This window comes from Buteo buteo, chromosome 3 (genome assembly GCF_964188355.1).
Source record: "Buteo buteo chromosome 3, bButBut1.hap1.1, whole genome shotgun sequence".
In the NCBI taxonomy this organism is placed as follows: domain Eukaryota; kingdom Metazoa; phylum Chordata; class Aves; order Accipitriformes; family Accipitridae; genus Buteo; species Buteo buteo.
Window position 1 is genome coordinate 28,153,725 of NC_134173.1, and position 15,133 is coordinate 28,168,857.

Below are 15,133 nucleotides of genomic sequence, written 5' to 3' on the forward strand. Positions count from 1 at the left end.
GATGTTTACAGGAAGATATTTGAAACAAACCTCCTCTCTGTAATGCATCTAACAAATAACCACAAGTAAAACACGTCCAATGCCTAACAGGAGAACAGTTTTCTCTATTTGCCAATTAATTCTGAACGTTTATTCCTTTGCATTTAAATACGTGGAGGTCTACGACTAACCTTCAGTTAAAGTTTCCCAGCATCTTTTTGCATATACAGCTAATTGAGTGCTCTCCTACTGGCTCTAAAACTCTTATGCGCAGGTAAGTGAATCCTCCCTGGGAAGCTCGGAATATAAGTGCATGCCCAAGCAACAGAACTTTCATTGTAGTATCATTTTTAAGAGGTAAGGGAAGAGCAGCTCGTTTGTTCTTCACAAGATGCCAAACAAAAGCACCACTGAACCGCACAAACTTCGGTAAACTAGATACAGACGGCAGCAGCAGGTAAAGCAGTAAATTCAAGGCACCCTTTATTCCCTTTTAAAATATCTGGAGAGGTGTTTTTTTTAAAAAAAAAAAAAAAGAAAAGAAGAAAGACTTAAAGCCTTCTCTAAAGCTCAGTGAAGTCAACAGCAAGACTTTGAAAAGGGAACTCCTGGAAAGAGTTGTTTCAAGCGAAGGGAGCGCAGTTTTTTGCCAGGTCCTCCCGTACAAGTCCATAAAAGCAGACCCCGCTCCTGCTTTCTAACTATGTAACTGCGCTGGTTTCTAGGCACTTAACTCCTGGCGTACGCCAGCCCAGCCGAGAAGAAAACAAGGCCTGCCGTCAGCCACGAAGCGGCTCAGGATCACATCCCCTGCCGGGGGCTCCCCGGGCTCCGCGCTGCCGGCACAGCCAGCCCCCCGGGCCGCACAAGTTGCCCTCGGATCCGCAGGCCTTTCTCCCTCTCCCCCCGCCTTCCCGTCCCCCCCAAAAGTAGACAACTTATAGATGTTCTGACCTGACGCAACCCAGGCTTTATTCAACTTCACTGCAATGTACAGACCAACCCGGGAGGAACGCGCCCATCCAGAGAGAGATGTTTATTTGAGGTGACAGCCACCCTCAGCCTCCTTCCCCGCTCGCAGGCGGGGAGAAGCCCCTGCCTGCCCGCCCGCCGAGGCCAACGGCTCCCGGCTCCTCGGGGGGCGGCCAACGGCTCCCGACTCCGGGGCGGGGGGGCGAGCGGCCAACGGCTGCCCGCTCCTCGGGGGGCGCGCGAGGCGCGGGCGGGCGACACACCGCACCGCGGCGGGGCTGAGGGGCGGCGGCGGCGGCGAGGGGCCCGCCGGGGGGCGGCCGCGCCAGGCCGTGCGGGGCGGGGGAGGAGGGGGCGCCCGGGCCGGGACGCTGCCGGCCCCGCCAGAGCCGCACAAGCCGCCCTTTGTCCTCCTCCGGGTGCCGGGCTTCCCCCCCACACACACACCGCCCCCTCCGGGGCTCCGGGACGAGTCCCGGCGGCTTGGAGCTCCGGGGCGCGCTCCCCCGCCCCGCTCCCCTTATTTATGTATTTGCGCGCGTGTTTCTGTATTTAACCCCCCCCAACCCCCGCCGCCGCCGCCCCTCACACATGCCCCCTCGGCGGCGAGGGGCCGCTTCACGTGACAGCCGGCGCCACATTCCTCCACAGCCCCAACTCCGGCCCCGCGCGGGGAACTTCGGCCCGGCCCGCCCCACCCCCACCCCGCGCGCGCCCCGAAACTTCCCTCGCCCGCCGGGACCGCCGGCACAGGACCTCGCCGGGAACCGGGCGGGGAAGGAGAGGCCGGGGGTGGGGGGGGGGGGAAGGAGCCCGCAACTTTTTAATTATTTATTTAAAAAGCACAGCTGTTGGCGGGCGGCTGCGGCGCCGCGCTGCTGCCCGCGCCCGCGGAGGGAGGCGGGCCGGGCTGCGGAGCTGCCGCAGCGGGCTGTCACCGCGGCTGCCGGCGGCAACTTTTCCGGCGCGGCGAGTTCGGGTAGCACCGGCCGCTTCGGGTCGGGGTCTCTCTTCCCTCCCTCCCTCCCCCCATCTTTATTTTGGGGTTGTTAGCGGCGAGGGCGGTTACTTGGGGGGGGGGGGGGGTAGTGCCACCGCCGGAGAGGGCGCGGAGGGAACCGCGCAGCGCCGCGGAGCCGGGCTGGGGCTGCCCACCGCGGCGTTCACGGGAGAGAGGGCCGGGGGAGGGGGAAGGAAAGGGAGGGGGGTAGTACTTACCTTTGAGTGATCTTGGTTTAGCTTGCTTGCGGCGAGACATCCTAAAAGCAAACAGCTGAAGTTGTTTCAATTTCAGCCCTATAAGAAACTACACTTCCTTATAGCCGAGGAGACCCTGCAAGACTTGCGCTCCTCCGGCGGCTCCCTCGCTCCAGCCCTCCCTCCCTGTCTCCGCCGGCGGCTGGCTGGGGGGCTCAGCGCCTTGTCCAGGCAGCTGCAACCAAAACTTTCCAAGCTTTCAGCCCCCCTCCCCCCTTTCCCGACTCCCCCCCCCCCCCCAAAAAAAAGGCACCAAATCAGGCAGAATACTTTAAAATCCTCAACAAAACAAAAACAAAAAAAAAAAAGGAAAAAAAGCCCCCCAGATGCTGTGAGACAGGGGAAAGGAGTCCGATCGTTAATATAATAATTTCTTTTTACTGAAGAATTTACATATTCGATTAAAAGCGGATAAATTAAAAAAAAACCTGCTGAAAATAATCTGCTTTTCTTATTTGCTTTGCAAAAAAAAGTGTTAAAAATCCTCTTGATTTGTTTACAAACCGATTCTTTGTGCAGTTTGCAAAAAACGAAGAAAAAAAAAACAACAATTAAGGTCTTGCACAAAAATATATATCTCTGTATATAATCACCCCCCTTAAATCGCCCGCCGGAGTGAAGACAGTTATATATGGGGGGTGGGGGGGAGGGAATGAAAGAAACAAAAAATCACTTAAAAAAAAAAAAGATGCAAAGCGACAAAAAGCCCTTCCTTTCCTTTAGGAACAAAAAAAAAAAAAATAAAATACCCTAAACTAATTTTTTTCCAACAAAAAAAAAGCTCCAATTTTTTTTTTGTTGTTTGTTTTTGTTGTTGTTTGGGCTTTTTGTTTGTTTCCCCCCTCTCCCCCCCCCCCCGCGCCCCTTGTTTTGGGGTGGGATTTTTTTTTTTCTTTTTTTTTTTTTTTCCCCCCCTCCTTCCCCCCTTCTTCCCGAAGAGCCGGGTCGGCGGTAGCAGCCCTGGATTTTGGGAGCTGGATGTTGCTCTCTAAAGTCTACGGCTGGCTCGGCGGCGAGAGGAGGAGAGCCGGGAGCGGGAGGAGGAGGAGGAGAAGTGTGCTGTGTGCTCCCTCCTCATCACAAACCTGCAAGGTCTTGGACTGCGCTGTCGCTCCGGTAGTCCACATAATAATGGAAAATGGAAGCAAGGCCCCCAAAGCCATCAGGATGGCTCCAGAGGGGGCCCCTAACCCGCAGGGACTCGCTCTGTACGTAATCACTGAGGAAATCATTGTCAGCCTGCCTGCACTCACACACAGACAGAGGGGCATGATTAAAAGGCGAGAGAGAGGGAGCGGAGGAGGGGAGGGCGGCGGCCGCCGCCAAGACCCGGACTGGAGGCGGCGGGCAGAGCCGCGCGCCCGGATCGGGAGCCGCCGCCGCCGCCGCTGCTGCGGGAGAGGAGGGGGAGAGGCAGGCAGGGAGGGAGGAGGGAGGGAGGGAGGGAGGAGAGGGTTGGCGCGGGGGGGGGGGAATAAATAAATAAAAAAAAGAAGAGGGAAAGGGACAGAGGGAGGGAAAAAAAATATATCCCCGCCGCCGCCCCGCTCACACACATACATACACGCCGCCGCTGTAATGTTATTAGAGCTACACAGCGGATTTCTCGGGTCTCTTCTGCTCTCTCTTTTTCTCTTCAGAAATTAAGGCAGAGCCGCGACTGAGAGTGGGAAAGGTCCCCCTTCTGGTAGGATGGATGTACGGGAGGGAAGGCAGGCAGCGCTGAGAGGCAGCTAGCGAGAGGGGATTTATTGCTGGGGTTGCATTGTTGCCGACGGCTTTTTTTCCCTTTTCGTTTTTTTTTGTCCCCCCCCCCCCCCCCCGGGTTGTCCTAGAGATGCTGGATGCGGTTTTGTTTGTAAAGCAACTGACCTGCCAAGTCTCACTCATTACGGATTAACTTTAAAGGCAGTTTTGTTTTGTTTTCAAGAGGAGGGAAGTCTCTTTGAGTCTGGTGGTGAAGTATTTTCCAATATAATTTTAAAATGAATATTTTTACAACTCGCTCATCTTTTATTTTAAAATGCTAAGCCGCTTAAATTACCGCGGGCTGGCAACCCCCGAAATAACTTTTCTTTTTGAAAGCTCTTTGTGAGAGGTAAGAAAACGTGCTACTCTAGGTAACTAAATAATATATTACCAGGAGAATTGTTTCTAAAATTGATTGCACTGTTTTCCAGATACAGCTTTGTTTACTAAGACTCCCCTCCTCCCAACAAGAACCAGCTCTGTGATTCACTCTGCGGAGCAAGGGTATTTATTTATTTACTAATTGATTGGAGGGAATATACATGACATACAGTACATCAGAAGCTATGAACAGAGGACCTTAAAAACTGCTGGGACCTACATTTTGCTGTATAGGAGGCTTAATATAAATTAAGCGGGATGATTAACTGTGTCAGTATCTACAGTGCAATGAGGAGAAAGCATTGCTCTGCGCTTGGAAATCCAGGCGATCTCACTCTGCTTGGAAAGGGAGAGGGACATCATACACATGTAGATGTTAACACACAGCATCATTAACCCAGCCAAGTCCTTTCACTGAGTTAACTCATTTCCATGCTGAAATCTGATATTTAAAAGCAGAAGTGTAATTCAAAAGCCTGTGATTTTTTTTTTCTGATGTTCTTATTTTTATTAACTGAGCTTCACCAGTTTTAAAGTTACAGGTGGTATTTACTATGGTTTACATTCATGCTGTCAGTCAAACAAGTGTCGCTATATATCACCGCGTGTTAAGAAAACATACTTTGTGATTGAAGAATGGAGTTGTGTTTGGACATGTATTTTACAAGTAACAAAATCCATTTAATTGACATAAAAAAACACGGCTGCTGCTAGTAACTTTTGGGTAGAGTCCTGCGCATAGTCATAAAAATAACTCCAAAGAGAACAAAGCGCTTCAGTCCAGAGGAATGGCTGTTTAGGTAGCCGTGTGGGTGCCATGCTTTCACATAATGATTGTGTTTATACATGACAGGAAGCATCTGTAATCCACAGCTGCGGGTGCTCCAGCCCAAAGTCCTGATAAAATCTACACCTATGCTTCTGCATGAATGAAAACAGGCTTCTTGAGCAGACCAGAAAAGCAGCCTGCGTTTCTAAAGTTTTTAGCACTCGGTGGTCACCGTCGGTCTTCTCCCTACTTTTCTGCACGCTGATCTGTGTTCTGCCCACATCTCTAACAACTCTGCCGTGCTCACTCCTATTACACTTTTTGCTCAAATACTGGCTTTCCCCCCCCCTGTTTTGGCCAATAGAAATGCATTTATATTGTCTTCATTCCCCCTCTCTGTCTCTCCCCCCCTGCACCTCTCCCCATCGCAGAGAGGCACAAAACAACCAAGCGCTTGCATCCTTCTTTTTTTTTTACTAGTTCAGCGTTCAGCATTGACTCTTTTGCCAATGTGCAAAACACTCTGTCCCTGAAGTTACCTTGCTTCGGGAAGCACACAGATGCAACAAAAACAAGGCTGTACCAAGCCATCTCAGACCAGTCTCATCGATAACTGCCTTTTATTTCCATTGCTGTGTAACACAGAAGAATCAAGCTGGAGCAGAGAGTATGCACTGACTTCTTAAAATATTTTTAGACTACTTCAGCTATCCTTTCTCACTCCCTCTGTGGAAGAAGTGTGCAACAGTTTAGGTTGGAACTGGGCAAAATGAAGTTACAGTTGAACAGGACGCATAATGCCTTCGCAAAGATGACCTGTAACTGCTACATTTCACAGTTAGACCTGCACAAATAACAACCTGAGGTTTCCAGGCACTAATGCCATCTGATTCCTGTGGGGCTATTCCTTAGTAATAGAGCCATCCTTTAAGAAATCATACTCTAGCTTCTAATTTATATATCCTGATTTTCTTTCCTACTGCTGCGTATGAATGCTCCGACACAGAAGACAGCTAAATAGGAACTGTGTAAATATGATTATATGATCTTTTTTATTTCTTTGTTTTTGAGAAGACTGGGTTAGAATAGTGGTAAAGGAAAACAACTGTCTTAAATTAATTACTGTCCTAATTTGAAAAATACCCTTCCTTTTCCCAGTAATTAATTTCAGTTCAAGAATTCAAAAAATCAGCTGCAGTGAAGTTTAATCCATCTCTGTAAATGCACAAGAGTGGAAAAACATGCAGCTTTTCATAGGCTTCTAGCAATACACAGAAATGCGTGTATAAATTTCCAGAAAGCAAATTTAAAAAGCCCACATATAAGAGAAGCAAAAAATCTTGAATTAAAACTCTCTGTTTGTTACTGATGCATGAGTTACATAGTATCAGATGTCACTCACTTTTGCTTGCTCCAGCCTAATAGCATACACAAGTGGGAAATATATTAGGTACCTAGTGAAAATGTTACGTGGTGCAACTCAACAGCAATTTCATGATGGGAGTCTCTTTACAATGAATAAAATGATTTCTGTATTTACATTTTTCAAATGTTCTATCAATACAAAATCTTGCTACAGTAGATTAAACAGAAAAAAAAGCAGTTTATGAAATATGACCCCCAAAAAACTAATTGCAGAAGAAATATTCATTCCCAGACCAGTAAATCCTTAATTTTAAATGTCAGCTGCAAAACATAAATCCCTTTAATAGATTTCAAACTGTGGTGACAAAGTTGTAATTGTAGGGTCCAGCCCACTCAAAATCAGTCCAATGTTCTTGCTTTGCATTAGCCAGTCTTCTGGTCATTTTTTTTGTTATATTTTCATCTCATCTCCCATCTTTTAGGAATTTTCCATTGCATTCCTGAGCCTGGTTCTGGATTACTTTTGGCTCAGATTGAATTGAATCTTGTTGCTATTCCTCAATAGATGTCTGAAGTGCAAAGTCTAGTTGATCATAACTTTCTGTGTGGCTTACTGCAGGGTAGCATGCACGTAAAGACCCTCAAGTCATGTGAAATAGGAGCCTTGACCTCAAGACACAATAAAGTTGGTTAGTTCGGTTGTAGCTCAAAAGGTCACTTTTTCTGGGACTGCCTCTGAGGGCTGTTTTAAACTAATTACTACCTTTGATTTTAACTTACCATTTGTTTAAAAAAAAAAAAAAAAGAAAGAAAGAAAAATGAATGAAAAAAACCCCTCAGTTATTATAATTTCAACAGTTTGACTGGCATGTATTAAACATTATGAACATATGAAGAGACAAGGTCCCTACCTGAGGAGCTTACAGTGTAAATTAGACGGAGAGCACTGTGAATAATAAAAGCAGGCAGACAGAGGAGAGATTTGTATAAGTATGTGGGAAGAGTGGGGACGTGCATAGAGAAATATGCAGAGTTGAGATATATTCTACCAACTGACACTAATTATGATACTTTTCTTTCTTGCTCTGTTTTCCTGTAAGTATGGTAATAGTTTTGTTTTTCTCTATTTGCTTGCTTGTCAGTGAGCTATTCCATTGCAGAAGCTTGCCTTCTGATTTCTTTTTCTGTTCTAGATTCTAGTACTATAGGCAATATAAGTACATCTTTATTCTTCTGCTCAGCCATAGCAAATAACACTGAAATCCCCCAAAATGTTATATATTCTTCCCTTGGCAGTTTTTCCACAGCAGTCCACTGAAAAGTACAATTCACTATTAATAGAAAATATAAATTAAATTGAAATTCTGGGCTTCTGACACTATCATCCCCTAACAAATCTCTGACACATCTTTAGGGTTTTTTTAATAATAAAAAAAAAAAATTATAAACAAAAAAAAAGGTATTTGCTGTCAATTTCTTTTTCCTTATGCTTAGCTGCATTAGGCAATCAAAAATACAAAAAGAAAAAAAAAAGAGCCAAACAGCTTCTTCCCACTGTTTTTTTAACTAAGAGAATGCAACACTATGCAGGCTTTATTCTTTTTAGGTGTTAAAAGTGAGATTCTATCAGAAATAGGAATATCAGAAAAGGTGATGGATCAACCCGAGAAATTAAACTGCAATCAATCAGTAGGACCAGATGGTATTCATCCGAGAGCGCTGAAGGAACTGAAGACCAATGCAAGTGAGCTGCTAACAAAAATATGTAATTTATCATTAAAAACAGCTACCGTACCAGAGGACTGGAGAGTGGCCAAGGTTGTACCCATCTCTTAAAAAAGTGCTAATGATGATCCTGGGAATTATAAACCAGTAAGTCTTACTTTAGTACTAGGAAACTATTCAGAGAATCAGTAAAAATAATACGCTTAGGCACACAGATAGCAAGGAAAAGCTGCAATGCTTCTACCTCCATTCTCTCAACCCTCCTAGAACTACAGGAAAGAGTTAATTAAGTAATCAATAAAGTAGAACCAGAAGATACAATTTATTTAGTGTTTCCAAAAGCTTAAGGTAAGGTCTCTGGCAAGGAAAACATAGCAGCTCCAGAATTAAAGTCCATCTATGGTGTAAAAACTGGATAAAAGATGGAAAGCAAAACCTGAAACATCAGAACAATTGGAATTTTGCCCTCTGAAAGCATTTTATAAACACTGGCAGATTATCACAACTTCCTAATGAGCTGTTTATTTTAGAGGTGAAGTAACTTACCTATAATTGTAAAAGCAAGCTGTGTCAGAACCAGGACTCCAGTTCATAAGCACCCAGGTTCCAGAGCTGCATTTAGATGACTAGACAGCATGTCTTTCTCTAGGTACTGCAGAAGAATTGGTGGTCAGTTAAAGCAGAGAAAGAGGTTAACTCTGAATTGCCCCTGGGATCAATAGCGGCAATAAAGATGGTTTTGTTCAACTTATTCATTAGCAATCTTGAAAAAAAAAGCTTCTGAAATAGAGATAGTAAAATTTGTTTTTACTACAACAGTCACAGCCTGCTTTCTGTTATTTAGACCCAATGTCCATTGCTCTAAACAGGAAAATTCATGGGAGTGTTTGGCTGTTTATTAAGTTAACTGAATTTAGGCAAAACTTGAAGAAATTCCAGGGCAAGCCAGTGAACTAAGATAAAATGGTGACACGATGGCATGTAAAATTAAACAAACTGATGCCAAGGAAATGCATGCTGGAAAATATTTTCAAGAACTGATGGCTATTAATTAGCACGGGAAAATCAGTCATCATTCCCTGAAAATGCTATCCAGCATATTGCAGGAGCTTAGAAAACATAGAAAAATGGGGAAGACACTCAGATACACTAAGAACAAAAAAGATGGTTGAACATAAAATATTACTATGTGATTTCATGAGTAAAAGCTGCATTTCTGGACATTCTGTTGTATTTTAGTCTGTGTATTATAGGCAAGACACAGCAAACCAAGGAAACATACAGAGAAGTGCAGTAAACATGATTAATGAAACAGGGGACGGGACCGAGTTAGAAGGCAGATTTAAAAGAAGAGATCATTTAATTTAGAAACATGAAGAGGATGAGGAGTTTTAGGACTGCATAAAATTCAGTCTTTTCAGAAGAGCTCAGGTGTTCCTGTCTGTTCTCTTGCGTTTTGCAAAAAATAAGTGGGAAGCACATTTAAATAAATATATGGAGAAGCTTTTTTCATCAGAATATGTAGTTAAATTATGGGATTTATTGCTGCTGCATAGGATTGAGGAAAACAGCTTTGGGGCAATTGCTAAAAAAAAAAAAAGAAAAAAAAGGGGGGAGAGAGGGGGGAAAGATTAGAAAACAAACCCAGAAGCAAATGAAAAGAGGAGGACTAATTCTTTGTCATGTCCTCCAGTTCCCTGAGACTCTTCAGCTGCTCGTCCACACAAAAAGCACATGGCCAGGGATATGCAGGTTTGGTGAAAGGGCATCTCAGGTTGCAAAGGAAGACCTGAGAAACAGCCGTCCTATGCAACATGGTTTCCCCTCTAAAACCATTGCTTTTTCAGGCAGAAGTCCAAGTAACTGCTGCTATAGGTCTCCCTAACTCCCACTCCTCAATCTAAACAACTCTCTTGGTCTGGGCTAAGGGACAGAATGAAGGAGGAGGAAAGAGCGGCCGAACTTGGAGCCCGACTCCCCTATGAAGCCTAGGACTGTGCTGCTACTTGACGTCCTTTCCAGCCCTGCCAGCCTCTCCAGAAGCATGCAAACTGTACTCCCCTGAGAGGGGAGAAAGCAGTGGGAACTTGATGTGATTCTCCTTGTGGAATTTCTCAGCACTTTTTCCTTCCTTGGGATTTTTCCCAAGAGATAAGAGTATTTAGCCCTTACTTAGCTTCACCAAAGTATTAGACATTTATTTGATTAAGTATAGCATCTGCAGCCACACTAGCTAGAATAAAAATTATAAGGGCTATCAATCCTCATACTTCAGGGCATAAGCTGATCACCAGCTGGGGTCGAAAAGAAATTTCCCTCTGTGGTATAGTATTGCAATTAGGTGCGTTAGGGGGGGGTTATGCCTTCCTCGGCAGCCTCAGGCATTGGCCGGTGTGAGAGGCAGAGACATACCAGACTAGATGGACCACTGGTCTGCTCCAATATGGCAATTCCTTTGTTCTTAGGGCTGAATGTTTCTGCTGCTGAGCCGCCCTACTTTGTCATAATGTCAAAATCCAGCATTAATTATAATTCTGAAAATGAAGGAATATTCATGAATTATTATGTTGGCAATAACTGCGTGTAATACAATACAGACAAAAACAGTGTCTGCTGCAGAGTAAAAGGAAGTTGACAGCTTCGAGCACAAGGCAGTTTCTGTTTCCAGTTACCCTCCAGAACTCCTTGTACCCCGGAGTCAACACCTTGGAGAATAATAAAGTAATTACAATTTTATTTTACAGTATTCCGACAACAAATCTGATTCAATAGCGTCTGCACAGTTCAGACAAAGCAAAACACTCCAACAGTTTGACTGTGCAATGCTGATATTTTTTAGGAGCTCAAATTTAATCCCCCAAATGGCATGATGGGCTTGGCGAACATATTTTAAATAAAATTTCCTTTTGTAGTACTCTGGTTCCATCAGCATTTTGATAGAACTCAAAAAAAAAAAAAAAAAAAAAAATTCCAGTAGCTGCTTTATTCCTGTCATGTTCTTTTTCTAAAGCAACTCTCGGAGATGATTGCAAGAGTACATTAAAGGCATGCATTTTCGAAGTTAGTCAGTTGTCAAAGTGATTCTGAGGGTTGACAATCACATTTAAGACAAATATAGAAATCTGAAAGAAATGCTTACAAGCAACTCCGTATTCTGGGCAATGATTTAGTTTGGAAATGCATCCAGTTCAAGGGTTAAATGAAAGCAAAAGCAATCACTTCAACCATGTTTTTGAAGAAAATAAAACAGCTTGATGTAAGCTAAATGAAGGGGGTCTGTGACTTAAAAGGAATGGACAGATAGAGAAAAAGGTCAGAAGATTAAATTTTCCCTAAGGGAAAAGTCATTCTTTGGAATCATTAACCTCCTTCTAGGTCACTACTGAAAAAAACAGCAGGAAATCCTACTGCTCCTAGAAAGATGGGTGCATCGTATACCGCCCACTGACCTAGCAACTCTATGGCAAACATAATTGTGCTTACAAATTCTCCTCCAGGCATGCTTGGTTTTACTATGCCCATTTTAAAGCAATATGATCTTTTAGCTGAACTCTGAAGTGTATCCATAAAGACAATATTCCAGGGGCTTGGGGTGTTAAAAAGAAGAATCACTTGCTTAAATGACTTTTCTTTTAACAGAGAGAAATCTAGAAACGGAGCTTGTGGATTTAAAAGTTTCTCAGTGATATGTATTATCCATTAGCCATTTCTCTGTAGGACTGAAATTCATCATCATCATCATTTCAATGCATTGTAGTGGCTTTTTACAACTTAAAACACATTGTCAGGATGCCAGGATCAACCGTATGTTTCAAAATATCTTTTTGTTTCAAAGAACCTGTATCAGAGTGTGTTTTTCAGGTTTTGTTGTAAGCTAATTCTGCTCCCTCCTAGAAAAGCCAGAGAGTAAACATTACACCAAAGAGGAGGATTGGGCCCTCATAGAAGAAATGCAATCTTCCATAAAGCATTTGGAGGATGTTCTGTAGTATTTATCAGACCATATTCAGATGAACAGTCTTACTAATATCAATGGAAACAAATCTTTTGTCACGGTCGAGCCCCAAAATAGGTGAGGGGAACTACCTCCAATCAATTTGTACCACGTGATACCATGAGGAAGTATTCACACCTTCATCGAAATGTGACCTCTTTTCTTTCCCCTCTTGCAAGAGAAATAAGACTCTGGAACAACATAAATGCAAATTCATATTTGCTTTTGATAGAAGCCTCAGGCCAGCAAGAGTTGGCAATGCAGTTGGATGCCTGTAGCTCTGCAAAGACCCTCAACCACTTGGACACTGTAGGCAAAGCCTGTATTCTACTACAGAATCAAGGACTTACTTAATCTTAAGAATTTGTATGACTGGAAAATATTCTGGCAACTATCTTAAAATCTTTTGTCTCTAGTCAGCAAAATTTAAAAAAAGGGCATATTCAGAAGAGAATTTTTACATGGAGATAAGACTTCAACAACTTAAAAGGATGTTACACAGTAAAAAACATGAGAATCTTGTGTCATCTATTAAAATGTCTCAAATCTCAGGCCCTCTGAATGAACATTGAGCAATACTTTTGCTTAATTTGATGTTGTCTCTTTCCATTATTTTTACATACATGAAATTGGAAAAGGAAAAATACACAGAAATTATCACAAACAATTTACTGCCCTGGAAGAAGAAGGTGCCTTGAATAGCTTTAATTTCTGAAATTGTGCATTTCGTAAAAAGCCACTTTTTATACATAAGCAAGATCTTTCAAGATTTCAGAAGACAATGACATGACCCCTAGAGAATAAAGGCATTGAAAGAAGTAGCTAAGACAAAGACAAATAAAGCATAGTTCGTGGAAATTAGCACCCTTTACAAAGCCTCCATGAGGACAGAATCACACGGAGTCCACATTCTTCAAAAAAATCGTAATTTTTACTCATGTTCGCACAATGACTGAATAGCCAATAAGCAAGAATCTCTTCCTGAATGTTAGCAGCCCAATTACCTAATGTGGACGGGGTACATTGGTAACAATTTCCTGATATTTGTATGGCAAGAAAAAGAATTGTATGCCTCGCTTGTTTTCTAGCCAAAATGCCTTTCTGCGGCAGGAAATCAAAAACACATCACAAACCTTGCAAGTAGACTAACACAGGTTCACTCTGCCCATGTTAGTAACTGTCAAGAGGCTGTCAGACTCAGGGAGTCACAGCTACCCAAAGCAGCGCTTCCCCAATACCTCCTCCCCAAAAGTGTGGTTTTGGATCATGCTTTGCTAGGAAATAGCGAGAAAATACTAACAGTGTTGTTGCAGCTGCTTAGAGAACTCCCCAAATTCAATGCAAACGGTGCTCCGAAACAAAGCCACCAAGGAATGTTGCAGCAGAGCCCTCAGCTGAGCAGCAAGATGCAAGATTTATTATGACACAGTGCAGGGGATATCTGAAAGGGAAGTCAAATCATTAATGTGTCTTTTCCTCCCCCGCCCCCCCGTCTTCTTTTTTCTTTGTAATTCATAGATATATATAATTGTTTCTTTTCTCAAGTGAAATGGCATCTAAAATGATCAAAAATTTTAGGAGGTGAGGGTTTCCTAAGATCTTTTCTACTTGTTTTTCCTGTGTTCCAGTGTTCTCTACCCACAGGACTCTGAAATGCTGAAATTTCAGCAGTTCATATGTCTGCCTGCCCACCTCTTTTATTAAAGGGTTGTGTTTCTTTTCTGTCAACACCTATTCTTTAGCACACATCTCTGCTATCATTCAGGAAAATGTTGGCATAGCCTTTTTTTTTCTTCTTTTAAATTCATTTCTATAGCTGGGCTTTTCCTTTTAAGTCCCCTTAATTTCTGTCATCGGTTTCAATCCCGAAGTTCTCACTTTCACAAGACAATGAGCTATTTTCACACATGTAAAATGCTTGGTAAAGTGGAATCGCAGATGTCACATTTACATGTTTATGTTTTCTGTTTCTTTTTTTTCAGTCTGTCGCTTAGTTCAGCTCTCCAAGTCCAAGGTATTTCAGTGGAGCTGAGAGACTTTCTCAGTTCCTCTGCCCAGACCTCTAGCTTTACAAAATAAGCAGGTATCTTGAAATACGTGGCAGCTTCAGTTCCAAGGATAAAAGCAACTGCTGTAAAATCTGACAATGACCCTGTGCACAAACGCTCACAGACTCTCACACACGTGACCCGTAAACCAGTGCAGTTAATTTTCCATACAGTCTTGTCCCTTTCTATGTGGAAAACAAAAAAAGAATAAAGAAAGAAATTTAAAAAAAGGCTGTGAAAGGTGAGTTTTGAGGAAGAAATCCCTCTGAGGCTCCTCTTGCCAAGATTCCCTGCCAGGATTGCAGGGGGCAAGACAAGACCTGCTTTTGGCTCAGTGCGGTAGAGGCCGTGGGATCTGCCCCTAAATCTGGCAGCTCGGTGGGATGCTGTGACCTCTCACCCTGGCGCCTAGGCAGCTCGGCCCCATTGTTCCCAGCGGCTGGCGGGCTGGCGAAGCCGGGAGGGGGGCGAGCATCACCGCAACTTTTGTGGCGCTCAGAAAGGAGATCACCTCTACGTGGAGATTTGGAGGATGCGAGCTGGCCCTTACTTGTTGATAGTATTCAAGATTTCCAGGGAGCTCAGGTAGTACAAAAAAGTGCCGTGAAAGTAAAAGATGCACTTGCTGCAAGTGGCACGTGCAAATTTAATTTGCCTCCTCCAAACACTCTTGCCTGCATGTACATGAGCTCATGGTATTCTCCCTTCAGCTCAGGGAAGCAGAGAGCCCAGGGGTGAATCACTCTACCCTGAGCTCCAGTTACTTGCCCCACGCTAACCTGCAGCTACCTGTTCCTCAGATTTTTCAAAAGCTTCTAATTTGGCCAGATTGCGGTCTTTTTTCACAAGAACAAAAAAAGGCTCATTGCTGTCACCAAAAGTGACACCCTCCCC

The 15,133-nt window shown here is 43.8% G+C and overlaps 1 protein-coding gene across 11 annotated transcripts in view; it reads right to left on the bottom strand.

The window, feature by feature from the left end:
• Positions 1-3,494, bottom strand: part of ZNF521 (zinc finger protein 521) — a 232,457-nt gene extending 228,963 nt beyond the window's left edge. The window contains exons 1-2 of one of the 11 annotated variants that reach the window (XR_012649776.1): positions 3,294-3,389; positions 2,170-2,224 (exon numbers count right to left, since the gene is read on the bottom strand). Coding sequence is in view for 8 of the 11 variants with exons in the window: in XM_075023166.1 (XP_074879267.1) it covers positions 2,170-2,224; positions 3,294-3,479 (241 nt within the window). In the remaining 3 variants the exon portion in view is untranslated. Of the gene's footprint in view, positions 1-933; positions 996-2,169; positions 2,225-3,293 lie in introns of those variants that run through there. The other 10 variants (XM_075023166.1, XM_075023168.1, XM_075023173.1 and 7 more) reach the window with 10 other exon arrangements.
• Between the last annotated feature and the right edge of the window lie 11,639 nt (positions 3,495-15,133).